At 51.1% G+C, this 27243-nt stretch overlaps 1 protein-coding gene across 27 annotated transcripts; it reads right to left on the bottom strand.

Moving 5' to 3' along the window:
• Nucleotides 1–1780: 1780 nt before the first annotated feature.
• On the bottom strand, nucleotides 1781–27154 carry PCBP3 (poly(rC) binding protein 3). Of its 27 annotated transcripts, none has more exons than XM_061379051.1 (13): nucleotides 27011–27154; nucleotides 26700–26723; nucleotides 25890–25922; nucleotides 25325–25441; nucleotides 24813–24944; nucleotides 24408–24536; nucleotides 21637–21780; nucleotides 18921–18962; nucleotides 15415–15493; nucleotides 14640–14699; nucleotides 12120–12172; nucleotides 9324–9493; nucleotides 1816–2025 (listed from the first exon to the last, which is right to left on the bottom strand). In XM_061379051.1, exons 1-13 carry the CDS (start codon nucleotides 27077–27079, stop codon nucleotides 1980–1982), a joined length of 1098 nt encoding a protein of 365 aa, XP_061235035.1. In that variant the 5' UTR covers nucleotides 27080–27154; the 3' UTR covers nucleotides 1816–1979. The 27 variants fall into 27 exon arrangements, with proteins under 27 accessions (XP_061198448.1, XP_061235350.1, XP_061235426.1 ...); XM_061379143.1 differs by having other exon boundaries at nucleotides 15415–15490; XM_061379526.1 differs by having other exon boundaries at nucleotides 1817–2025; nucleotides 21706–21780.
• Nucleotides 27155–27243: the final 89 nt, after the last annotated feature.

Genomic DNA, 27243 nt, shown 5'->3' with positions numbered 1-27243 from the left:
CACTGTTTATACTCATTCTTTTCACCACTCCAACACTCATCACATCTCCTTTGAGGATGCAGCAAGGCACGCAGCTTTACACCAGAGCCAGATCCAGCCTGCAGCCTTTCCTAGAAGTCTAAACCCAGTCAGCTACCCTTCCTGGCAAGGATGCCTTCCCAGCCCTCTCTAAGCAGTGCCAAGCATCCTACTCTTGCAGACAGTGAAGAAGAGACGTAAATCATCCCACTGTTCTGCTGTCCTCAAGCCTGTTCCTTCTGCTCATTGCTCAGCTGTGGCTGAGGCAGTAGTGATGATGCTGAGCTGGAAGAGAAGCAGGGAGGACAACTATCCCTTAGGATACAAAGGGGCCTTTTAAAAGATACCAGGGGACATGAGTACAAGGCACACAAGGAGAGGCTGAGCTGCTCCATTCTGAAGCAGGAGCTAACAGAGGAGATAGCAGCCCAGATGCACCACAAAGGAAATTCGAGAGGTCATAAAGAAAAGCATCTTCCTTTCTCTGCTTTATTCTTTAAGAGGGGTCACCAAAAGCAAAGGGGCTGCTGTAATCTCCAAACACCCTTGCAGGAGGGGTGCACCGAGTTCTGCAGCCAACTGCCCTGTACCAGAGAGCTGGAGGTGATGGGGAGGAGTGTGAGGCAGCTGCATCCCTTAATGCTTTCATAGGGGCACATGTCCCATATGTTTCAGCTGATGAGTCCTGCATAGGAAAAGCCAATGCATGCAGGTGAAGGATGTTAACATCTCTTCACATCCCGTCTCTCCATTGTGGGCAGGGATTCAAGCTCTGTGCCAGGCACCCATCCTGGCTGGGTACCAACACGCCATGGTGTGCATCTTCAGTCCATGGCAAGTGTGGCCTTTGCTGTGTTACCTCATCCAAATAAAGAGAGTTGTGAAGGACAGCAGGAGCAAAATTATGTTTATGAGTGAATTCCTATCCCAGGCAAGATAACAGCGTGTGTTAAGGATGCTGCCATGGATGCTTCCTGCAGGCTGGAAAAGGTAGCTTTTCCTCCTGGGGATATTCTGGCATACAGATCATAAAATCACTAACTAGTTTGGGTTGGAAGGGACCTTAAAGCTCATCTACTTGTACCCCAGCATGGCTTTTGTCTTTGCTTCCCTATGTGGCAGAGTTCCGGGCAGCCAGTGCTGGCTTCTCCTGGTTGTGTTTAAGCCCTAGGGCTGGACCATTTGAGGATGGAGACCCCCCCCACTGCACCAGGGTAACATGTAGAGATGGAGGCAAAGCTGACTTATCATCATTATGGAGGGAAACCCCCCCTGTGCTGGTTTTACCCGAGAGCATGGGCAGGAATGGGGGCGCTGGTTTGGAAGCTGCCATTGCGTGGGGCTGGATGGGCAGATCCCATAGCCCATCTGTATTCCTGGTGGCCCCTGCTTCCGTTCAGGGGCCCAGCAGTGACTCACGCTTGCTATAAACACATCTCCCAACAGATAATGAATCCCGGCCCTCGCTGCCTTCAGGGAAAGCTCTGGATTCTCTTCCCAGCGCTCTCCCTCCTCCCCTCCTGGCAGTCCTGCTCCAGTGTGGGATTGTTTCCTGATGCTGAGTGGAGCCAGGCTTCTGAGGCCCTTTTTTCCAGCCCGTTGTGGTTTGCTTCATGGGCTGAGTTTCCCCATTAACCCTTCTCAGAAGGGACCAGCATAGCATCCCACCCCCCTCCCTGTGGATGCCGAGCAGCATGAGCACCCATGGGGAACCCCGTTTTGCTCTCTAACCACATTAAGCAACCAAAGCTTTATTGCAGTTACACAAGCAACCCACCAAGTACATTGCAAAGCAGCAGGGGAATGAAGGGGGATAAAGAAGCACAGAGAGGGGAGATGCTTGCTTGCAGAAGCAAATACTGCAGCATGGAGGAGAGGGAAAACCTCATGGGAAGCTGACAGCATCTTCAGGGGGTCTTCAAGCATCAGCCATGGGCACCGCATCCGCTGCATCCCTCCAGTCAAGCAGTGAAGGTGTTCTTCCCGTGGAGATCAGGGTCTGGAGAGCTAGGAGGTCAATCAAGGGAGATGGTCAGGGCACAGCTGAGGCTCCAACATGGGTGCTTCCCCCTCCCAACCCCTTGGTTATAGGAATGCATAGAATCATAGGACCAAACAGGCTGGAAAAGACCTTTAAGCTTATCCAGTCCAACCATTTCCCAGCACTGCCAAGGCCACCACTAACCCATGGCACTGAGGGCCTCATCTGCATGGTGTGTGAACACTTCCCTGGATGCTGAGAGCACTGGGGAACAGTGCACAGCCCAGCCTGTGAACAGCAGGGAGCCTGTGAGCAGGATTTGGGCTTGGTGTTGCACTAAGGGGAAGCAAAAAGCCCGCTCTGCCCATGTTCTGGCTGCCAAGGAGCCATGGTCACAGCATGGGGGATCAAGCATCACAGGCTGAATCTGCACTTCAAGATGCTCTGCACCATCCTGTGCATCTTGAACTCATTGCATTCCAGCCTGAAATAGTTGGAGAGGAAATCAACTTGAGGAAAGGAAAGGAATATCAGTATGCGACTGAAGAGCAGTTCGACAGGCAGTTTGCCTGGGGTGTCCGGGTTGCATCTTTAGCTGCCTGCTTGTAGGTAACTCCTGAAAGAGATTTGGGAGCATCGCTGCTTGAGAAGAGCACACAGCAATGTCCCTTGGGAAAACCCCAGCACTGGCTGCAGCAGTAGCCTCAGGTTAGGTCATTGCAATAAGGGTGGGAGCTCTTCCCTCAAGAATCCCATCAAATGAACCCCAAACCCCGCATCACTGAAGGAGAACTTTTGGATGTGCATAATCATAGAACCATGGAACGGTTTGGGTTGGAAGGGACCTTAAAGCTCATCCAGTTCCAACTGCGTGCCATGGGAAGGGACACCTTCCATTAGAGCAGGTTGCTCCAGGCCCCATCCAACATTGCCAGGGATGGGGCACCCACAGCATCCCTGGCAACAGCCTGCTGCCGTTGTGCTCATGCTTCCCGGGAGCATCCCTCATGCTGGAACCTCATCTGAAGCATCAAAACCCAAAGAGGCTCCAGACTAAAGCATAACTTGCCCCCTTTTCGGTCCAGATGCTGTTAGGCACAGGCTTTTCTCCAGGAATAACTAATGCCACTGAGAAGGCTGCCTGCAGGGAATCAGAACCCAGTGGTCCAGGAGTGCCTCAAATACTTGCACATCTCAGCTTTCCCTTTTGGGATCAAAGCAGTTCCTTCTAGAAACAGCAGGCATGTTTTAAATCAGCACTGTTGAGAATGGGGCTCACAAATGCTGCTTCACAGCTCCATTCTCATCTTGTTCCCCGTGTGCAGAGCATTGCTGCTGGGAAGCGACATTCCCTGTGGTTGAGCTGCCTACGCAGGGCTGTGGGAATCCAGAGTCAGTCTGGGTTTGCACTTGGCTCAGTTTAGTTTGTGGGATGCTTTCCGAGTGATCTGGTGTCTCCTGTTCCTCTTTGCAGGACAATTGTGCTGAGGCTGAGCAGGAAAGGGGGGGCTTCACATCTGGAGTCAAAGGAATTGCACATCTGGTACATTCAGTACTTCCTCAAAGTCACTGACTGCCACGTTACCCTTTGGATGGAGGCCTGGGGCTCGACACAGAGCACAGAGGATTAGGATCCGCAGCTGGATTTCCTTCTCTTTCTGAAGGGAAAGCAAAAATTAACCTTCTCAGCAGAACCCCAGCTCCTTACAGTATCCAACATAGGAGCAGGGGAATCACGCGGATGCCATCACCTTTCTGCAAGTCATTCCACCCTGAGCTGCAGTCGCTCCTACCAAGAGCTGAGGCATAGAATCATAGAATGGTTTGGGTTGGAAAGGACCTGAAGATCATCCAGTTCCAATCCCCTGCCATGGGCACTGAGACCAATGGGTTTTGTGCTGCCAACCTCATCCCATGATGCTACTGGTACAAGCAGAAAGCATGGGGACACCCATGGCCAAGGGAGCCGGTAGCCATGCATACTTACCCAGATGGGCTGGGGTGTCCCCAAGAAGGTCTCAGCACTGATGGGACCCTTCTTGTGAAGTCCTTCATCCAGGTCTGGGGGCAACAGCACAAGAGGGATGTGGAGCTGTTGGAGAGAGGCCATGGAGCTGCTGCAAGGGCTGGAGCTGCCCTGCTCTGGAGCCAGGCTGAGAGAGCTGGGCTGGGTCAGCCTGGAGAAGGCTCCTTAAGGGGAGACCTCAGAGCAGCTCCAGTGCTTCAAGGGGCTGCAGGAAACCTGGAGAGGGGCTTTGGACAAGGGCCTGTAGGGACAGGACAAGGGGAATGGCTTTAACCTGCCAGAACAGGGGAGACTGAGATGAGCTCTTAGGCAGAAGCTCTTCCCTGTGAGGGTGCTGAGGCGCTGGCACAGGGTGCCCAGAGAAGCTGTGGCTGCCCCATCCCTGGCAGTGTTCAAGGTCCCTTCCAACCCAAACCATTCTCTGATTCTTTCTTCTGCAAGCAGATGCAGCAGAGGATGATGCCCTCAGTGCCACAGGTTAGTGGTGGCATTGGCAGTGCTGGGGTAAAGGTTGGACTGGATGAGCTTAAAGGTATCTTCCCATCTCCTTGATTCTGGTTCTGTGATACCCAAGAGCTGTCCACACCCCGGCTGGAGCGGGATGCAAGCAAAAACCTGGTCAATGGGGACACCTAGTGACCTCCCTGAGGCTGGGGGCTGCAGCCGGGCTGGGTCGGGGGACATGGGTTGCTGGGCTCTCATAGACCCGGCATCACAAAGGGGTCAGAAAGGGTTTGCCCGAGCCCCTGCCATCCTTCCACCCCTGTTGCCAAGGATGAAATGAGGCTCTGGATTCATCCCATCCACAGCACAGAGACATACCCCAGAAACCCTTCCTCTGCCAGCACTGGAGGGGTGAAATTACCCTTGCTAATAGACCATAAGCTTGAAATTAGCATAATTCAAAATGACTAGCATGAATACATGGGTAAAAAACCTGAATTACAACTCAAAAGTGTATGAAATTTAAAGAGAGTCCCTGGTTAAAGTCACTTTCCCTTAGGGGTAAAAAAAAATCTCTTTGTTGAATTCCAACTCCATCATGTATTAGATTTGCAAATAGGATCTGGAGGAGAAAATGCACATAACAATAGAGCAAACACTGGATTTTGGGAGCGTGACCTGGGAAGGACATGAGGGGGAGTGGAGACCTTCATCTGAGGCCCAAGGGACTGAGCAAGGACCTCAGCTGGCCCCTCTCTGATGGAAATCTACTACGTTCCGTGGGCCAGGGGAAGCATCAGACCAACACTTTCCAGCCAAAGTAACCATTTCCCACAAAAGAACAGATTCACAAAGTGCTTGAACTGAGTAATACTGAGTTGGTTCCTTCCAGGAATGTTGAATCATTCCATCTGGATTGAATGCGTCACTTTGAGAGGGAAAAGCCATGCATTCAAGCTGATCTGTTGATCAACTGGGATGTTCACCTTGTATTGGATATTACAGGTGAGCATATGTTTTTCCCAGTGGCATGGCTATGGATGCATCCCTGGAGAATTCTAAGTCCATCCAAATGCAAACCCAAGACGTAGCACAAGTAAAAGCGAAACGCAGAGGCCTCCTTCCAAATAAAACAGCAAATCTCCTTCTAAGGCATTCCAAAGAAATCAAAGCCCAGTTTGATACATTCTTTGGGATTTTGTTATTGTCGTTGCAATCAACATGTTCCCAAGAGATACTGGAGTTGTTTAAACACCTCTTTCTCACACACATCTTAGAATCCCAGCCTGGTTTGTGTTGGAAAGGACCTTAAAGCTCATCCAGTTCCAACCCCTGCCATGGGCAGGGACACCTTCCACTAGAGCAGGTTGCTCCAAGCCCCTGTGTCCAACCTGGCCTTGAACACTGCCAGGGATGAGGCAGCCACAGCTTCTCTGGGCACCCTGTGCCAGCGCCTCAGCACCCTCACAGGGAAGAGCTTCTGCCTTATCTCCAACCTGAACTTCCCCTCTTTCAGTTTGCACCCATCACCCCTTGTCCTATCACTGCAGTCCCTGATGAAGAGTACCTCTCCAGCCTTCTTGTAGCCCCCTTCAGACACTGGAAGATCTTGGTTACCACATGCCTCCATCACCTGCAAGATCTGCTTGTGCTCTGGCATACAGCCTCATGCTCCTTACAACTACCTGAAAGGAGATTGTAGTGAGGTGGGGTCAGTCTCTGCTCCCAAGGAACAACGGATTAGGAGGAAATGGCCCCAAGCTGCACCAGGGCAGGTTTAGATGGAGCTGAGGAACAATTCCTTCCCCAGAGGGTGCTCAGGCATTGGAACAGGCTGAACAGGGCAGGGCTGGAGTCACTGTCCCTGCAAGTGATCACACACTGTGGAGACGAGGCCTCAGTGCCATGGGTTAGTGGTGGCCTTGGCAGGAAGGAAGAGAAGGAAAGGCCATGAAGTCTTGGGGCTCAGCTGGAAAAAGCAACACATTTCCCATGTGGTACAGTGCATCATGTGGCTGCTTTACCTGCCTGGGTACATGATGCATCCTGATCCCCTCATTTGCAACACAGGATAAACCCATACACCACACATTTTGTACAACAGGAAACAAACAGCTGGGAAATATATGTGTTTGAGAGGAAGGATAAGCAAATCCTGGAAGCAGAAGGCAGAACTGGGCATGGAAGGTCTTGGGGAAGGATATGGGGCACAGACATGGCAGATCTGTCCAGACAATGGAGCACTGAGAGATACTTATTGTTGTACTCTAAGTACACCAGCAGTGTTCAAGGCCAGGTTGGACACAGGGGCTTGGAGCAACCTGCTCTAGTGGAAGGTGTCCCTGCCCGTGGCAGGGGGTTGGAACTGAATGAGCTTTAAGGTCCCTTCCAACCCAAACCATTCTATGACAATGATGTTTTGAGGTGCGGAAAGATGCAGAGGAAAAGGTGGGGCTGGATATGGCAGGGTGATCCAGGAGAAGAACAGTCGGAGCCCATCAGTAGCAGAGCTGCACAGACATTTATTGAACACAAATGACAAACACAGCCAGCTTACAGAGCTTCCTGAGCTATCGTCCAAGGGGGTTGCTCTATGGGGGTTGTTAAAAGAGTGCTTTCAAATGCCCCCAGGGGGTGTGAATCCTGGACAGCTGAGTTCTTCCCACTTCCAGTTGCTTTGTTAGTTAAAAAAGAGGATCATTCTGTGGAGGGGTGGGTGTGATTCCCTTCGTTCAGCAGGAAAAATGGCTTGTCTGGACCCTACCATGTTGCACTGTGGGTTGCGCATTGGCTTGGCTCCCTCATCCGTGTTCTGCATCCCAAAGGGTGAAAACCACACCTTACCCTGAGGGCAGGGATGCAAGGTGGCAAAGGTGAGCCAGGACAAGCAAAGCAAACGAAGAGGAAGCATCAAAGGAAGAAGGGTGAGAAGAAGTAAATACTCTGAAGCACGCACAGCTCTGGGTGGCGTCACAGGTCCATAGGCTACAGCAAGTACCGCCAACATCAACTCAAACGTGTAAGTAGCTACTATGCTAGATTGACACTAGAGACCCCATCATCTCCTGAAGTCTCACCAGCAGGAAGAAAACCCCTATTCCCCACCCCCCCAAAATAAAAGCAGCTGAAGCAATAACACCGTACGCTGCAAACAAGGACCATAACCAAAGAGTTTGGGAGCAGCCTCGGGAGCACAGTAAGGAGCTCGTAAAGAAACGTTCCTGTTGTGTGCATATGTGTAATGAGACCTCTGTTTAGAGTCGTTAGTAAAGAAAAGAGCACGTGTGGAGGCAAAGGGGTAAATGTACAGGCAGTACAGGCTGGGTGCCGGTGGCTGGAGAGGGTCGGGTGGTGCGGAGTGGAGGATGGTGGGTGGAAATTAGAGTGCGCCCATTCCAGTGACCTCAGACGTCAGCCTAGAATAGACAGGGGCAGAGAGAGGGGTGGGGGGGGAGACAAAAACAGGCGCTTAATAACGGAGGCAGAAAAGAAAACGAAGACCCTGGGGGGCAGTGCTGCTCCTCTTGCTTATACCCAGCTCAGACTGGGGGGGTTGAGTACACTGGGGGTCCCCATGGAGGGGGGGGAGCATAAAGCCTTTCTCTTCTCCTCACTGCTGCGTGTGATAGAGGTGCAACCCACCAGAAGTGCTGGCAGGGGACATCCCAGCACACAGATTCATTTGTACCAGCATCCGTCCTGCTGAGGACAGGCGGCTGTGCCTGCATCCCTGGCTTCTTCAGGTTTACATTGATGGGAGAGGCTGATGATGCCTCATCCTGCTCCCTCTAAGCTCTCATCTTAGCCCTTTCCAGTAACCAAGAGCAGCTCAGTTTTCTTTTCTTGCTCTCTCTTGTCTCAAGAGGAAGGGGGGAATATCAAGGAGCTGCAGGGAAAGACACTTGGCCATGCCCTCCATCCCTCTCCTGAGTGGCTGGAGGGGTGCCATGGATGCGGGCAGCGGGACAGCAGGGCAGGAGGGGATGGTGGAAGTCTGTTGCAGGTTGGGGGCTGAGGTGGGTTGGGTGCAAAGGAGGAGAAAGCACATACAGACCTCACTGCTGCTTGCAGCCCACACCATAATGAACGTCAGAGTCGCCACCAACAGCCCCCCACATCCTCGCACACATCTTGGCTGGAGGCAGGTTGTCACAGCACCAACTCTGCCCACCACAAGAGCATGGATGGGCAGATGGATTCATTTGTTTCCCCTTAAGCTCCCCATCCACAAGTTCACACAGGCACACAACCAGGTCCATCATGGAGCTGGTCCCCAACCCCTCTCTCCAGTTATGCCTCCCCTGTAGTGTCCTGCAGGATCCCTGGCCCCCAAAGGCACAGGCACCATCCCACCCCAGCCAGACGCATCACTGGGAACCCTTGGCCTCCACAAAGTCCTGCTCCACCAAGATTTTGAGCACGAAAAGGAAGCAATCGGGCCGTTCCCGTGTCTTGCGTTTATTGGACTGATTATATTCACTGGATGGAGGAAAAGCCTTTGGGATGCCTGGAAGCACGGCAGAAGAGGTGGCAGTTAAGAGATGCTGGGATCCCAGCGAGCAGGTCCCAGACGACGCCTCCCCACCACTCGTCTCAGCTCCAGCCCCATCCCCATCCTCTGCCTCATCCACAGGGGAGAAGACGGCGGTGATTTTGGCCACCCATAAGCATAAATCCTTGAGCGAGGAGGAGTGCTGGATCCTCAGCCAAAGGCTTGGCTGGGGGGAGAGGTCCTGCTGGTGCCATCCAGTCCCCGCTCAGAAGCCACCCTTCATCCCAGCTGGCCTCAGGAAGCCCTTCCGTGATCCCGACCACGGTGTTGGGAACGGGTTTGGCGCTTGGAGGGGGTCTCACCTGGCGTTGATGAGGTACTGCGCGAGGCTGATGTTTGCAGGGGTCCCTGTGATGGTGATTTGGCGCTCTGATGAGCCTTCCGTGGCGTTGGCGATTTTGATCTGCGCTCCCGACATCTGCCGAATCTCATTGATTTTGGTCCCTTGGCGTCCGATGATGCAGCCTATTAGCTAGAAAGAAAGCACGGAGGGGAAGGGCTGAGAACCTTGGGCAGGCACCAGCCAAGAGCCTTCCTCCCTCTGCGACCTTCACGCTCATGCAAACAGGAGAGGGGTGAATTCCACCTGCACACAAGCATGGTCCTACCAGGACCCATGTAGCAATCTGCCCTGCTCTGCTCTAGGGGCCAAATAGCAGTTGTCTGCACAAGGTAACTAGCATCACTGAGGGGTTATACTGCTCATCTTGGACTAATGCTTGCATAGACCATCACTTGCATGGTCTAATAATTGGCCAGTGTTTTGCAAGGATGGGGTAAGTCGTGGCTCGGACTGGGAAACTCAGAAATTCAGAAGGGGATAACTTCAGTTACTCCCTTGTAAACGTGGTTATAGAGGATATGTTACTAGAAGAGGTGGAAGGTGTCCCTGCCCATAGCAGGGGGTTGGAACTGTATGATCTTAAGGTTCTTTCCAACCCAAACCATTCTAGGATTCTATGCATCAAGCCCACCACCTTCCCCAGGGACAGCCCAACCCCAGGAGCAGGTGAACCATCCGTAGCTTCACATTGCTCACACCATCCCACACTTCTTCTACCCCACTTGGGACACCCTCGCTACCTCTGTTACCCCCTTGAGCTCCTTTAATCCAGTGCAAGGGCTTGCTGGCATGTACAGGAGAGCACAATGTGCCTGTGGCACCAGCAGGAGAATTGTACTTAAAACACGCTTGTGAAGAGATCAGAGGCTTGAAATTCCTCAGTTGCCCACCTCTTGAATTGTCCCAATGGTCCTCAGTGGCTTGAACTCCCTCAGTCTTTGCCCTTGGTCATTTGGGCATCAAATATGGTTCTCTCAAGCACATCTGCAGCCTGGTAACATATAGCAAGATGCCCAGCTTTGCCAACACAGGCACGAGGTGTTTCTTCACGCCCTTCTTGGCCATCAGCATTTGAGCTCTTGTCCAGTGTGTGGGATGTTCACCTTGGTAGCTGCTGGATTCCTGTCACTGTAGAAGTGCAGACAAATACTCTTCCAAATGTTCACTCATCCTTTTGCAAGATCATGGGGCTGCCTTAGTGGTTTGTTCCATATGGGCCTGAATATACATCCCAGTGCAGGGCAAAGACAATATATCAAGTATCTCAGTGGGGTGTCCAGCCCACCAGCCACCCATCCTGGTATTCATGGCACAGAAATGACTCAGAGATGCTTCAGCAGATGAGATCAGACCTGCTGGGGAGATCTGAGGAGCCAAACTAGACTGATGTCCATCAACATCCAAGCTGAGCAGCACTCGAGTTTCTCCTGTCAGAGGAGCAATGAAATGGATGTCATCCCATTTCCTTGAGCATAACCCCAAGCTCATCTAAACCACTAGAACATGCCTGTAGACCCTTTGCTTTAAGAAACAAAACCCTCTCCTCTGGCAGGGAGTGTTTCAAAGCCTTCAAAACAGGAGGCAGAGCTAAGGAGACATGTTGCTGAAGGCAGGAAGGTACAGGTGATGACATTTCATGCTGTGCACGTCTGATGAAAGGTGGGCTTGTGGTAGGCAAATGCTCCTGGATCCTGTGGGAAGGCCCCAGGCATCCTTTCTTCCCACATGGGCCCTTTTGCAAAGGGTTACTCGCTATTCCTGAAGATGCTCTCATTGTTGCCAAGGTTACGGTTCCCCATGCTCAACCCACACAACAGATGTGGCTGTTGCAACCGGTTGCAGAGATTCTTGAAGCCTTGCTATATGGACAGAAGCAGAGCCAGGATGAGCCATGTCTCTTGGGTGGAAGCAGAGATGCTGGCAGTCACTTTGTGCTGCCACATGATGGCCAACAGCAGGAAGAAGTAGCAATAGCAGCCAGACCCCATCAGAAACTCCTGGTGAGGCTGAAGGCGCTTGTAGGTGATGGAGATGGGGACTGAGAATGGAAGTCGTGCCCTTGCTTCCCATGATCCTGATTTGAGTGCAGGCTGGTTATCAACCAGTGGGCCAGTCCAGAAGCAAATGAGACCCATGCATCCAGCTTCCAGCTGTGCTGGGCTCTCCATCCCACCTGAGCATCCTCAAGCACCATTCTGGCACTGACTCCAGCCTCCTCCCAGCAACTATCCCAGTCCAACATCCACTTTACCACAATGCCTCTGTCTACAATACCCAAAAGCTGTCTGTCATCAGTACTCAGATGGGACACAATGTCTTTCAGTGTCCTTCAGACACTTGTGTGGCACTTGGTGGTACCAGAAAGGCTATTTACTTACCTTCTGTTCACCTCTCCTGCCCCTGGTAACTGTGCTTGAACCAAAACAACATCTCGGGCCTGCCAGTGCTAGGTTAAGGAGCTCTAGTTTAATCAGGGCTGGCTCAGGACCTCTCATCCCCTTCCCAGTGCTGTCAACTGGGCATGTTTCATGAGCCCAGGAAAGGGAAAAGGAGGATTGTACCTTGGAAATCTACCAGTGGGGTAAAGTCTAATGGGCACTTTATGCTGCAGGCTGATCCCCAACAGACTGCACATGGTATGAGTGAACTGGATGAAGGGGCACCTCTAAACTTATTGAATATACCCGAAGCTTCTATCTATGTATTTACACACACACATATATATGTGTATACACACACACTTGGATTTACTTACATCATTGGGAATGGTGAGTTCATGAGTACTGGCCGGGGGACTGGCATCCAAACCTGGGCATATGCAAGGGGAAAATGGTTACAGCTTGCAAAGGCAGCACGTGGTGGAGCTCCACTGCTTTCCCACAACAGGCAACACTGCAAAGGCTGCATCCTGCTCCGGGAATGGGAACAGGAAAGGGATCACACACTCCGGGACAAGGAGAGGGAAGACAGTTGCTACCTGACTCTGCTGGAGCTGGCTGCTACCTTCCCCTGCATCCCTCACGGATGTAGGGTTGTCCACACACCCTCTAACACAGAGCTGCTTGGTTACATCAGAAGCACCCCGAAAGCAGGAGATCCAGCAGTGCTAGCACAGGGCTCCTTTGCAAGTTAAAGCCCCATAGACTTGCTTGCTGAATTGATGCCTGACTGCTAAGACACACGTGCTAGCTGGACCCAGGACCAGTGGTCCCTCTGACTCCAAGGGTAAGAAAGGCAAACAGAATGGAGATGTGCTTCCCTAGAGAATCACATGGCAAAGAAGCTAAAGCAATAATATGCTTCCTTGCAGCCTCTCCTGGAGGGTTCCTTCTTCTCCAATGGGAAAGGCTGGAGCCAGCAATCTACGTCCAGAGGGAAGAGGAGAGCACGCCGTAACACTCCTAGGTCGAAGCCTACCTCTCCCACAGGTTTCCATATCAAATCACCTCAGTGCTGAAGTAAGGATGTCCTACATCAGATCTGCAAGAGAGAAGCTGTCTGGTGGCTAACAGGAACTTACAGTAACTGCACAAACCCCCTTATCCATATGATACAAACTACTTTAAGAGCAGTGTGTGTGAGAGGATGAGAGACTGTGATGTCTGTATCCAAGGAAAAAGGGGAGAAGGAAGCGTAAAGAAGCACAAGAAGACTGGAAGTGTTGGACTACTACAACATAAGAGAGCAGCCACATGGATTCCTCATGCCTCATGGTGGTATGTCATTGCCTTAATCGTGTTGAGCAGCTACTGCAAGCAGTGGCCAAGTTTTACCCAGCAGCAGTGTGAATTGATGTCTGCCTGGGTACCAGCATGGTCAAAGCAGATCTGAAACACTGAAACAAAGCTTTATGTGGCAATCCCATTTCAGCATCACCCCCAGAGAGGAGAACAGTGATGGGCTCATGCATGATTCCCCAGTGCAGCTTCCCAGAGGTGCCAGGCATTCGCTTGCTGGATGTCTCTTTACCACGTGTTCCATTTGGGAACCACACAGAGAAGGGGAAACACAGTGGATGGGGATGCAAATCCTCCATTCAACAGTCCTAGGCTCTCCTTCTACCAATGCCAAAGCCTGCACAAACCAGCTCCTGCCCAGGTTTTACATAGCAGGCAATACTTAGCACTGACTTTATACAGCACACTGCACTGGAAGGGACATCTCACCAGCCCTAGACCTGTATTTCACAACAAGCCTCCTCACAGAGGCAAGGCAGACTGCACCTAACACCAAGCCATGTCTCTTAGGGTGTCCCTGTCTCCCAGCCATGCATTATGAGGCTCAGCTCAGGAGCAGCCTGGGTATGGCAGAAAACATCTTCTGAAGGGAGCAGAGCACTAGTGATGCATGCAGGGCAGTGCTGAGGCACCCATCTATCACCTATGATGATGGAAATGCATCACAGATAGCATATCTAATGCTATCTAATATCTAATGCTCAGATAGCATCCCCTGCCGTGCACTCGGATGTCACCGAAGATGCTGGAAGCCCTTGGGGCACACAGTGCCATTGTACTGCACCACAAAGGCCACTGGGGAATGGTCAGTCCTTCACCATTACCCAGAGACTGCTTATTTTAGCTTAGAGATCTTCCCTGTCTGACATACACATGCCACCCCCATGGTTTTAATGTGTCAGGGCAGGATTAGTGCCTTGAGTGATTGCAAAGGGCAAAGCAGAGCACGCAGAAAACAAGGCTGGGCAGGCTGGTATCAGGACAACTGTAGAAGCTGTAGTCTTGTAGGGCCTATTGGGCTATGTTTGCTCTCTTGGTTAGGTGATGTCCCCACACTGGTTTGAGGCTTCTCTAAGCTATGGTAGGTTATAAAAGACAAGAACACTCGGCACATATGGGTGGATGTGTGGGACATCTGACATCAGCATCTCTCCTCAGGGTCTCTAACAACGCAGCTCGCCCTGAATGGCTTAGAGATGGCTAAAACTGTATGTCATTTGTGTCCCCACAGGCATCTTTCTACTGCTTCTGAGCACAGTTTATGCAGAATTCAATGACAGGGCTCACTCTGATGTCTCTCCATTACACAGATGGCAATTCTATGCAAACATCAAACCACGTAGGCAGTACACTCTTTTCCTTGGACATCGGCAGGCACGGCATTGCCCATTCTCTCCCTGCCCACCAAGAAACCCTACCATCTCCTCCACAATCACCACAGCTTATCCAGGAGCACAACAACGGCACAGTCTTATTCAAGAAACCCCATATTCCAACAGAAGCCTGCTGATTTCCCTGTAGCTTTGTGGGTTTTTTACCTGATGATTGGCCCATCAGATTTTGAGCTTCTTCGGAGGAATGTAAGGGCAGCTTTTCTCCTGAAGAGCAAAGAAGAAAGAGGTTTAATGCTTTTTGCCTTCAAGGAGATAAGCAATGTCACTTCATCTAGGAAGCTCAAAATATGATGAACATACTGTCAGAAAAGGCATTTCCAACCAGCACTTTGACCACCGAGCAAACAAAGGTGCTTTATCTCCATCCCGTGCACTTCTACCTGCTTCCCAGGTCACCAGCTTTGGGAATGAAGCTGCTGAGCCACACCAGGACTGGTGGTCCTCCTGTCACTGCGGCTCCCTATGGCCATGGATCCTTCCCATTGCTCTCCCTGCTGCGGGGCTGCATCCTGCCCCACTGGGCACTGCTCCCCATAGACACAGGGGCAGCATCCCCAGCCAGCACTGAGCCGTTCTCCATGGGAAAGCAGGGATCTGCACAGGGCCAGGGATGCTGCCTCCTTTGGAATGGGAAGAATGGGAGCCTGGTGCTCATTGCTTCTGCTGTGGAAGCCAGCAAAGCTGGGAGCAAGGCAAGCATGGAGGATTCCAGGCATGCACAGTTAAAACAGCTCACCCATGAGGACCATAACCCCCAAGCATCCATCTAGTCTCCCTGTTAACCTTTCCCCGTGGACATTGCAACTTCCAATCCTTACTTCCCCTGCTTGCTTCCATTAAATAGCATGAGTTTAGAAAGAGAGAGAAAACTCTACAGGTAAGAAGAGAAGGATATCTAGAAAGGGCTGTGGGTACGTACCAGGGAAAGCGGGGGTGGTCTGTCCAAGGGGAGTAAAGGGGGTTTGCTGCATAGCCAACTGGTGGAGCTTGGTCAACTGCTGAGGGGTAGGAGGGACATTAGAGCTAAGAAGGTTATTGTCATAGAGTACAACAAAGTCACACCGAAAATAACCAAATGATAACAGAAGAAAAGAAAGGAAACAGAAAGAAATCCAAACCAGGAAGCCATGGTGAGGCATGGCAAAAACATTAGCAGAAGGACTTGGCCTGGGTATCAACACAATAGAGCCCAAATCTGTTGCAGAAGTGCTTGGTCGGGGTCTGAAGTACGATACCAGCCTTCCCCTCTTTGGCTTCACAACCTATGACCAGAGCCTGCTGCTTGCTTCAGGGTAGCTTTAGAGCAGAGGAGCCATCTCAAAGGCACTACCAAGCATGTGCCAGCAGCCAGCAGATGCTCTTTGTGATGCTGGAGCTGCACCATGAGCATCATTTCTGATGGGGAAACACCTCCGGGTGATGGACAATCTGTGGCTCTTACTGTCAGCTCATTACAAGCAGAAGCCCTTGAGCAGTATGAGGAAACAGGGGCTTCAGCTACGACCAGTAGGTATTACAGATCCTTGTATCCCTTGTTGTGCTTGGGTAAGGTTTTCATGCCCCATGGGAAGTGGTTGCATGGAGAGGAGTTAGTTTGGAATACATTTTGTGCTTTGTTCCACTGCTTCACATTTAAAAATGAAACCAAACAGAACCAAAACCAATGATAAACCAAAAGAAAACAAAACCAAACTGGGTTGAAGCCTAGCAGTGAGCAGGACAGTCTTCCTCACATCCCACTTGGCCATATCATGGATGCTCAAAGGATCATGAAGATCACATCACCCTGCAGACATAAAGTGCTTGTTGCACCCAGTAAGCGAGAGGCAGGACTTACAATTTCAGTGAGGGGAAACGATGCTCAAAACCTTCCTTGCTCCTCCAGCATGGCTGGTGGGGAGGCCTGGCCAGCAGCAGTGAAGGGGAAGCACTGGAGAGAGGAGACCCAGGGGGCTGAGCACACATGGGAGAGAATAGAGGGAGGCAGTGGGGAGGGAAATGCCTGTAAGGCCCTGTTAGAGATATCCAAGGGGGCTCTGCCTGGCAAAGACATAGCTTGGGCAGTGGCATTCAGCAAACACACGTAGTAACAGGGATAAACGAGCCTACAAGAGGAGGGGATGGCTACGCTGAGGTGTCAAAGTGAAAGCTACTCCATGTGCATGGAAAATATCTCCCTTTTCCTGGAAAAACCTGAAAGCAAAATCCTGGGAGCACTTCTTCAGCCTCTGTTTTCCTCCACAGACCAAAGGCACTGGCAGGGGAAACAGGCCAGCTCAGGCCAGCAGTGCTGGGAGCAACACAGAGCCATGACGAGCATCACTTGGTACCCACAGCAATGCTCCCACGGGCTAACAGCATGCACCTGGGAGCAATGCCCGACCTAGGGAGAGCTTTCCTGTGCCCAACATTAATTCCACTCCCAAATTCCCCAGGCTCCAGGCTTCCATGGTCATCCTTTCACCTCCCACCACAGACTTCATGAAGGCAGGTAGCTACACATCACATTTGGAACAGCTTATGAGTACCCATACAGTGTCTGTGAGCCAAAACTCCAGCTGAAGTGCTGTTTCGAGGGGAGAAAATCAAGGCAGGAGCTTGCATTTCAGCTTTGGCATTCAACATTCTGCCCGCTCTGCAGTCATGAGGCTGCCAAAGGCATCCTCTAAATGCAGGCACCTGCAAGGGCAATGACCTAAGACCACGTTCAGGACTGGATTTTGCACTGTTTAAAATGCCCTATCCTTGTGAGAGTGCTATGAGAGTAAGGATGGCCCCTGTATGAACAACCTTTTCCAGGTCCCATCTGCTGGGACTGGGTTAAGTGCAGCCAGCAAATGGATTTAATGTATTTTATCCCTGTCAATCCGAGGGATATAATAAAGAATACACTACCATGTCGGCACCACTTCCAAAGGAAAACTGGGACAAAGAATACATTGGTCTCCTCTCACTGCATACGCAAGTGTATTTCTTTATATATAGGGAACAGAAGTGAAGTGCATATAATTAAGAGTATCTCTTAACAACTATCACAGCCGGCTCTTCCAAGCACATGCACAGTGGTGTTGCATGGAAAGCCAAAGCCTGGCCTGCACTAACCTGGGTGAAATCACTGCTCCTAAGATCAAAATCCAGCCTACAGCTCCTAACCGTTCCCATGGGAATCAAGCATCCATGGTATCCAACAGCCTTGCCCCATTCTCAGTCACGCAAATAGGAATCCCATGATTTAATACCCAAGTAGACATCAGGAGGAATAGAGTTATATCATACTCTTTCCATGTGTGGGATGGCTGGAGAAGGCTTCCTACCTACGTCACACCACTTACAATTGAGCCACATCCCCAGAGTGGCACTCTGTGCTCAGCCCATGGACTCATAGCATGAAGGAGCCTCTGCAATGGGATTTGCTGGGAATTTTATCCCCTCTGAAACCCATATAGAAACATCCTGCCTTTTTCAAAGATCTCCCTTGGTTGTCAGCCATGATTCCAACATTGCAGTACTTCCCTGCTGCTTCTCATAGAGAAGTCCTTTCAGTTACACTTGGTTTCTACTGCTGTTGGTACTTTTACATGCAGATGTGCCATCAGATGCTCCCTAAATGTGCTGTGGCTCCCAGACCAGCCCCAGCATCAGGGGCATCCAAACATGAGCAAAAACCCATCAGCACTGCAAGCCTGAGTGAAGCCTGTCCCCAACACCAAAGAGCACGAGACCAAGTGGGGATCGTGCCCATGATCCCCTGACCCATGTAAGAGTGAGCCAACCCCCCCCAAAACAGCCATTAAACCCAGGGTGACCACTTTGGTCCGGGTCCAGGTCCCTAAGGGAGATGCATAGCCATCAGGAAGGCGAGAGATCCAGAAGCATGGTGGGTACCATCATCACCATCCCCTTCAGGGGATGCCAGCGGCATTTTGCCCAATGTCAGCCCCTGCTTCCAAGTCACCCAGAGGAGGACCCCCCAAAACACACATCACCCCTCCAAGGCTTCAAGCAAGAAACCACACGTTGCTGGAGCTCTTCTCCCCACACCACCAAAGTACTCAGCACCTAAATAAGCCCTTGTCTTACCAGTATTTTAAGAATAAGAAGGAAATAGAGGGGAAAGTTGTTTCTTTTTTTTTGCTTGTTTTGATCATTTTAAGGCACAAAATGCACAGAATATGGCTTCTCTCCAAAAACAAAGAGGGGTAGCACTGAACAATGCAAACAATTTAGCATCAGGCCAAGTCCTCAGAGTACGTTTGGTGCTAACAGGTTAAAAGGCTATTGAAGGTATTACAGATATTACACACAGCCAGGTAGCTCGGAAAATCCACTATTAATATTAATGTCTAATATTAATATCTTGTGAATTCACAGTAGCATGCAGGTGACACGAAAGGGTAGAAGAAAAGAAATGAGGGTAAAACTCACATCCGGGTGTGGAATAGCGTATTGTCCCTGAATTGTATAGGCCTGCAAGAGAAAAGAGAGATGTTATCAGGGCTGGCAGGGTCCGAGTGCAAAACCCCATGTCTCCTCATGGATGGCTCTCCCTGGACTTTGCTCCCTTCTTCCTGATACTGGTGAAACACTGGGATTGCAAGGGGTAAAGATCTCAGCCCTCATCCTGCTCTGCCTGGGACCAACTGAGACTCCATCACGCCTCTCCCCTTGCTCTGCTGTTAGTGAAAGCAGGGCGTAGGACCTTGAATCTGGACTTAAGCAGCTTCATTTTAAGGTTAGGATGAGGTTTGCCATGGCTAGCCATGGGGAAGGAGCCCCTGTGATACATTAAATGCCCTGGGGCAGAGTCCTTGGGGTGGGAGGGAGATGTACACCTCCAATCCAGGTTGCACATCTCCTGTCCACATTGGAGCCTTGGGTGACATGGTTTAGTGTGAGGTGTGCCTGCCCATGGCAGGGGGGTTGGAACTGGATGATCTTAAGGTCCTTTCCAACCCCAACCATTCTATGGTTCAATTAAACCCGAAGCATGCTAAGCTACCCAACTTCAGGGACTTGGCCTCAGTTTGGCTTTTCCGAAAGGAAAGAATGTGCTCTTTAAAGGTGACAGAATCGTATAGAGCAGAAATACAAGGTTCTGATTGCACTTTGCTGCATAAAAGAGATGCATGAAACAAGAGTTATCTTGTGTAGTGGATGCACAGTGACATTACCATTGCCCTTCACACCTAACCACAATCCTACAAAGCAAGCCAGTGCAGCGACTCCATCCATAGTTTCAGTGAACAACTCTTAACATGCTTTGCCTCTACCCAGTATATTCCAGTGCTCTGCTAGGGGGAGAAAGAAACTGCCATGCAGAAAGCCACTGGTGCTGATATCTTTCCAAGCTCAGGGATGGGCTGCCTGCACTGCAATGCCTTTCACCACCTGTAACTGATAAATCCATGCAGATGTCTGCCAGGCAAATTACTTAGGGTTTTTGTAACCCTTTCTCTGTTGCAAAGAACCTGAAAACGAGCACCACTATGGGTGAAGAGCCAGACCCTAGAGAGCCCAACATTTAGGACTTAACCAGTGAGCAAAACGTATCTCACTGGTTGGCGCATCATTCAGGTGATTCTCAAAGAAATGGCAAAAGAGATGGATAACACTTGGAAAAGGGAGAGTAAAGAGAGCCAAGAAGAGGGAAGAACCCCTCTGAAGCTCTTGCAAATTCACCACATTGCTTGCAAACAGTAAAGTGTGGGGAAAAAAGCCCCAAATCTTGGAGGAGGATGAGAAGGGAGGAGGCAAAGCCCCATGCACAGAAGTAATGGTCCCAGTGTCTGGCATCCCAATGTAATGGGGACCAGTATGTCCATGGGGACACATCAGAGGCTGCTGTAAAAGGTTGTCTTCCCCAAAGGTTTAATTTGTTCATTAAATAGGAAAATTGATTAGAAACAGCTAATTAGAGGCAGGAAGGTGTCTTGGACAGATGCAACTCAACTCTGACAGCACTGGCCTGTCTAACCCTGGCTTTCAGGCGCTGATAAAGGGGCTGACCCCTTTGGTAGTTGCCACCACATCCCTCAGCCTCCTGAGCTGCTTCTGCAGGTCCAACCCACCCCAGGCACCTCACAGCACTACTGACTGTTGCCTGCTGTCCTCTGCCACAGCCAAGGGACCTCTCAGTTCAGAGATGGTTGCTTCATCCCACAGCGTCACTTCTGTGCAAGACACCGACTGTTTGCCCACAGGAGCAATGCTACCTCCACCTTACTCTCCCTTTTGAGAAGAGAAGTTCACCAAGCAGCTGGACTCAAAGCTCTTTTCCAGGAGGGCTGCTCAGAAACAAATGACACACTCCTCATCCTGATGCTGGCAGTGACTAAGATGCTAATTCAGCATGCTGCCTGAAATAGCCTGTGCCTCAGGCTTTGCTCCCATCCTTAGTTTGTCCTTCTGCTATTTACTGTGGCTGGGGAGAAAGGAAACAACTTGTGCAGAGGCCCTCTTCGGTATTGGGAGACCTTGGAGAAGCCTTTCAATACCTAAAGGGGCTACAAGAAACCTGGAGAGGAGCTTTGGACAAGGGCCTGCAGGGACAGGCCAAGGGGAATGGCTTCGACCTGCCAGAACAGGGGAGACTGAGATGAGCTCTTAGGCAGAAGCTCTTCCCTGTGAGGGTGCTGAGGCACTGGCACAGGGTGCCCAGAGAAGCTGTGGCTGCCCCATCCCTGGCAGTGTTCAAGGCCAGGTTGGACACAGGGGCTTCGAGCAACCTGCTCTAGTGGAAGGTGTCCCTGCCTAGATGAGCTTTTTAAGGTCCCTTCGAAGCCAAGCCAGTCCAGAATCCTATGACTTTTAATTGAACTGAGATGCCATAAAATAAACACTTGCAGCCCCTGTGAGAGCACAATCACAGCCTCTCACTCAACCAGACTTTTCTTATTACAGTGGCAACTGTTGGCAAACACTGAATTTGGGTCTAACGAAGCAAACCCCAGCCTTGGTGCACGAATGCCTGGTGGAGCTAACACCCTGCTCCCTTGCTCTGCCCCTTCATCCTCCAGCAGCTACCACAGAAGGCAAGACATCAACCTGGTTCTACCGAGAGCTTTCAGTCCAGCTGCCATGGCATGCAATGGATGGGATGACACCATGCAAGTGAGAAGGCAAGAAACCTGAGTGCACTAACGGGCAGCGGCTGGTGCTGCAGTAAAAGGCTGAGGTTGGCAGTGGAGGCTGCAAGCGGGTCGGCTCTTACCTGACCACCTGCAAAAATGACAGGGGTGGAGGCGGGCTTTGGGCGGTAGGGAATGGTGGCACCTTTTGGTGGGGACTAGGAAAAGGGACAAGGAGAGGGAGAGAGAACATTAGAACCAGCGTTCCTGAAACGGCGGCAAAAAGAGTGTTAGAAAGCACCTAAAGGAGCATGGCCCCCGGGGGCCACCGACAGCAACAGCCACACCAGTCACACCACGCTTCTGGACAGGAGGACATGGGGGAAAGAGAGTGTTTGATGGGCAACAAGGACAATGTGGGCACCTAAATGGCTTCCCAGCCCTCCGCTGCCTCCATCACCTTCATTCTGCTTGATGCAAACTAGGAGCCAGCTTGACAATGGAAGGCAGCACCTTCCTCAAAGCACCCCGAGATGACCCTCAAGCATTCGGGTTGGATAGGACTTGGGAGCAACCTGCTCTAGTGGAAGATGTCCCTGATCATGAAAGGGGGTTGGAACTGGATGAGATTTAAGGTCCCTTCCAGTCCAAACCATTCCATGATCTTCTGGTTCTGTGAAATGGGGAGGTCCACTCATAGACCAGGCCTTTAATCCCTCCTGTGTGCAGTGCGTTTCTTTGCAGCTCTTGCATGTGAACAGCCTTGTCCTGGAGTCACACCAGCCCCACTGAGCACCAGGAGCTGTGGGATGGGCTTGTGAGCATGGGCAACAGGAGTGCGCAGCCTCTCTGAGTGACGTGGCATGATGCTCAAGCTCTTTGACCCCTCTCATCTTCCTCACAGGGTCACCTTGAGGACTTGGTTTGGTCTATCACCATCCAAGCCAAGACATGGATGGTCGTGCAGCTGATGCCGCATAATCACTGCGGTAAAGACCTCCCAGCTGTTGGCCCTAGTGGGACAACAGTGATCACTTTGGCGAGGGTGCTGAGCCCTGGAGGAGCCAGAGGTTGGAAACCCCTGTCAGACGGCAATGAGGGTGCCCAGAGATTTTATCCTAGAGCTGCATGGTGGTAGCAGTCCTTGTAAGCAGCCAGATACCTGCAGCAGAGCCACCAACCCATATGCATTCCCAGTCCTCTTCCCATGGCAGTATGATGTGGGGTTGGTCCTCTCAGTCTTGCTCCTCACTGCTGTGCCCTGACCAGTCCTGTGTAGGATGGAGCAGAAGCTGTAGTGATGCACATCAACCTGTAGTGATGCATCCCGCTGTGCAGTGCGCAGGATCTTCTCACCCACATCATCTCTGTTGGTTACCTCTTGAAAAGGCCATAGGAGATTATTATGGAGGTTTCTATGAATCAGGAGAGATTCCAGATAAAACCCTCCTGGTTCTACCTGAAGTGAAATGACTCAGTTACTGCTGTGGAAGGACAGGCAATAGAAATTACTCTCTGATGGAAAACTCTTCATTTCTTTTCTCTGTAGGTTCTTCTGGATGTCTGCTTGTAGCCAAGTGGCACATCCAAACCTTTCTGCTAAGCACAGGTCTGCAGCAAAGCTCTGCGACCAAAGCACAGCCTCCATAACCACAAACCTGCTTGTTCTGCTATTGCATTAAAAATCTCAGCGTGACTGAGCAAGGGTTTAGGCCTGAAAGGTTACAAGGAGCATCTGTGAGCTGATAAAACTCAGGGCACTTCAAGAAAACTCCGGGGTTTGCTTCTTTCCCATTGCTGAGCCATAACAGAGCAGCAGTGCCCCTTGCTTTTGTCAGTGACAACAGCACTTGATAACACACCTGCAAGCATCACCTCTGCTGCAGTCCAGAGCATGACCTGGAGTCCCTGTGCAGGTACAACCGCACTCTGCTGCCTGAGCATCACTACCAGCAGTGGTGGATGGAGGAGTGGATGCTTGTGGCATCTCCCCCTTAGCTGTGCTGCTGCCAAACTGAAACTGCTCGTGTGTGGGTTTGCTTCATCTCTACCAAGCTTTGCCATCCTCATCTGGAGCTTTTGCAGTGGCAGATGCACTTCTCCCTGCCGAGGAAGGCAGCAAGGGAGAAGGGCCTGACATCGGTCCAGTCTATGTCTTAGAGGAGTGGAGCATGTCACCGTCCTGTGTCCCAAAGGGTTTCCTCCTGGAGCTTCTCCCATCCGAGGTGTAGACATAGGGCACACGGCTGCGGTCATCCTCAACGATAAGCCATTGGTACAGCAGCATCTCTCCATGGCAGAGATCTCCAAGGTGTGTTCATCAGAGAACAGCACCCTGGGCACACATCCATGTGCCCTACGGACCCTGCTCTCCACCAATCTTACTCACTACTTCTGCTGTGCCTTACTAGAGCCCAGCTTTATACTTCCAGCTCCCCAGTGATAAGGATGCACTGGCTTCCTCCTCCTCCCAGCCATGGTCCTCATGGGTCACCATGAGCCCTACACAGAGGAGGCTGGGTGCTTGGTGGGGTAACTGCAGCCCCCATCCCCTTCTCACTGCCTTGGCCTCCTCTGCCACCCATCTCTCCTGTGCTACAACACAAACCATCTCCTTTGGGACACCCAACTGAGCAGGTTTCCAGTGTGGGCCTCTAGAAACAATAGACAATGGTGGGGGAAAACACACTGGGTGTCAAACGGAGGTACCAGGCAATGAGAGTGGTCTGACAACACGTGGTGAAGGGTAGGACACACGCTCCACAGCTCCCAGCACTGATGGTGGTGCCGGCTGGGGTGGTTTTTGTGTTCCTAGGTACTTTACCCCCTTGGTTACAGACTGTACCTCCAGCATCACCACACAGATCTGTTTGACACACTGGATTATAGCGTCGGGTGTCCCCGAGATTGTCACCGCCCGCTCCGTGGAGTTGGGCAGCATGTCCCCCGCCACTTGAACCTGAGCACCTGTGGACTGGAGACAGAAAGAGACAGGAGGAGAAATCCCACAGCTGAATGCTTTTCCCTTGCAAGCCAGCTCCAGTGCCGCACGAACTCCTGCATCAGCAGGAGCACAGCAGCGAGGTCCCATGGGATGCTGCTCCTGCGTCATCTCTGCATCCTGTCTGCATCGCATCCTGGGAAGCAATGCATGATGCTAGCAGAATAAGGATGCTGGTTTCCAAGGCTGATCCCCCTTGGTCATGGATCAGCTCGGTGATTACATGCAATGATATCCAGTCTGACTTACCTCCCTGATTTCCTTGATCTTGGAGCCTCCTTTGCCAATCAGTGAGCCACACTGACTAGCTGGCACAACCAGTCTCAGTGTCACTGGAGGTTTGCTGGTAGCAGTGCTGTTGCTCATCGAGTTGGTTATGTCCTTGGGAAGGAAGAGGGCAACCCATCAGCCTTTGGTACCTGACCATCCAGGCCAACCCAAATGCCCTCAGCCAGAGAAGAAGGCTCATGTCCCTCAGACTGTGGCTGCCGTCTGTCTGCAGCTACATCACTGAGCATTCCTGGAGTTAATTCACTGTGAGACCTCTGTGAGTTCACTGAAGCTCAGTTCTTGCCTAGTTAGAGATGTATGGAAGGTCTTACGCCAGCTAAGCAAGTCCAGACTGGCACGCATGGGTTGGAGATACCCAAACCTATCTGCATTGCTGGCCCCAGCAATGGGCAATGCCAGAGCTACCCATGGGTCTGGATGCAGACCCTTTTACTCTGCCCTTTCTGGGGCAAATGGCTGGTGTTTCTCACCTCTTCAAATTTGTAGGCAATCATGGCAAAAGCCTTGAAGATGGCATCGGTGGGGCCAGTGATGGTCACAATTCGCTCAGGGCAATTCCCCTCCGAGATGTTGATCCTTGCCCCGCTCTAGAAAGAGAAGAGAAGCCCTTGGCATAACCACAGACTGGTCTCTGGTCACTACTCCTGCCCCGTGATGTTTTCACCTTCAAAAAGCATCTGCTTTGGGTCTTTTACTACAATGCAAACCCCTATGGATCAAGGCAAGACCAGCTCACGGGGTCATTGCTTGTGAGAAGCAGAGCCTTGCTTGCTCATCTGATGTTAACTACTTGGTGACTGCAGGCATAAAGACCTTGGACAACCTCAAGCATCTGAGAAGTGACTTGATTTCAATGTTCATTTAAGAGCAAATTCTTGGCTCTGGAGAATTCCCATTAAATACAATAGGGATCTGAGGCCAGAGTGAGAAAACTGGATCTGCCTGACCCTGGGAGTTATTGCAGTGTGCAGCTCTGGCCAGGAGACCCCAATGGTCTCCTTCTCCTCAAATCATGGTACAGAGCAGGTTGCTCACCTCCTCACGCATCTTCTTCACAGTCTCTCCTTTCTGAAACAAGAAGCAGAAGCACAGGCTATTACTATCAAGACTTCCACCTTCCAAATAACCCTTCCAAACACACATCTCTCTAATAGGTGGCAACACAAAGCCAAGCATTTGGGCACTTCTGTGATGCCTGACCCTCCATTCCCATGGGATGGTCAGCTGAAGCCATTGTGGCCCTGATCCCTGTGACTTCAGGTTTCTGATCTAGTACCCAAAGAGAGATCTAATGTCTTTATGTCCAGATATAAAGCAAGTAAACCTGTGAATCCTTCCAGGGCTGGACAAGCTGATGGAAAAATAAGGCACAAGCATATAGGGGAAAGGTGCTCACGCTGAAAAACTCTTCCATTATAAACCTGCCCTTTCAATACACCAACCCCCTCAATCTTGGATAGCCAGGACTTTCCAAACTACTGTGGAAAGCACCACGTGGAGCTGTTCTGCCCAACTAAATGCAGAGACAAGTGCTGCAGAACTTCAATGGGCCTGCATGACATTTTTAGTCTTAATGAAGCTCTTTAAATAAAATTCCAGGCAAAATTATCATAAACACCTACTTATGACCCCAGGGAAGCAGTTGGGAATGGCACTAGGTTAGGTTTGGGTTGGGTTATTTTAGGAGGATAGTCTTTGATTCCTCTGTGGGTCTGTCATCATTAAGCTCATGCACACAAAACACTTAAGGGCATCACAGGGAAGACATGACCGGCATCTATGATACCACACGTAGAAAAAGGTGCAGACAACAGAATGAAATCCACATGCAAAAGCCATGCTTACCTTTCCAATGATGCTGCCAACTTCCTAAAGAAAAGGAAAAACCAAACACAAAGGCATCAACATCATAAACCACAAAGACAATCCAGCCCAACCCCATAATGAAGCAAACACCTGAGGCACCTTGTACCCAGCAGGACAGGGCAAGGGGGCAAGAATGCCCCATCCCTGGCAGTGTTCAAGGCCAGGTCGGATGGGGCTTGGAGCAATCTGCTCTAGTGGAAGGTCCCTTCCAACCCAAACCAGGCTGGGATTCTATGATTAGGAGCCACGAGCACCATGTGGGAGAGGGAGCTGTGAGGAAACCCCCTTACCTTGCCATGCATCAGCAGCCGGATGGTGAGGGTGACATTCAGGCCGCCTTCGGAGACCTTGGACTCCATTTCCTACTGGGAACAGGAGCTGTGCAGTAGCTGGGAGGGCTCCCTGATGCAGGAGGAGGCAGCACCACGGCTCTATCACCTGGGGATGGGAAAGCAAGATGTTTCCTATCAACACAGGATGGATGTGGGATGGACCATGCAGAACATGGGAATGCAGCGGCTGG

The sequence above is a fragment of the Neopsephotus bourkii genome, unplaced genomic scaffold (genome assembly GCF_033783945.1).
Source record: "Neopsephotus bourkii isolate Nb327-2 ecotype Australia unplaced genomic scaffold, CSIRO-AGI_Nbou_v1 NB_31, whole genome shotgun sequence".
NCBI lineage: Eukaryota > Metazoa > Chordata > Aves > Psittaciformes > Psittacidae > Neopsephotus > Neopsephotus bourkii.
This window is presented reverse-complemented; position numbering and strand designations above follow the sequence as displayed.

Bases quoted from the DNA above. Each gene is read 5' to 3' on its own strand.
- PCBP3 (XM_061379051.1), bottom strand. From the start codon at position 27,079: ATGGAGTCCAAGGTCTCCGAAGGCGGCCTGAATGTCACCCTCACCATC. The intron at 15,494-18,920 runs GTGAGTTTTACC...CCTACCCCTCAG, and splicing joins ACGCTATTCCACACCCGGAT to CAGTTGACCAAGCTCCACCA. The intron at 12,173-14,639 runs GTAAAAAACCCA...GCATATGCCCAG, and splicing joins TCTGATGGGCCAATCATCAG to GTTTGGATGCCAGTCCCCCG.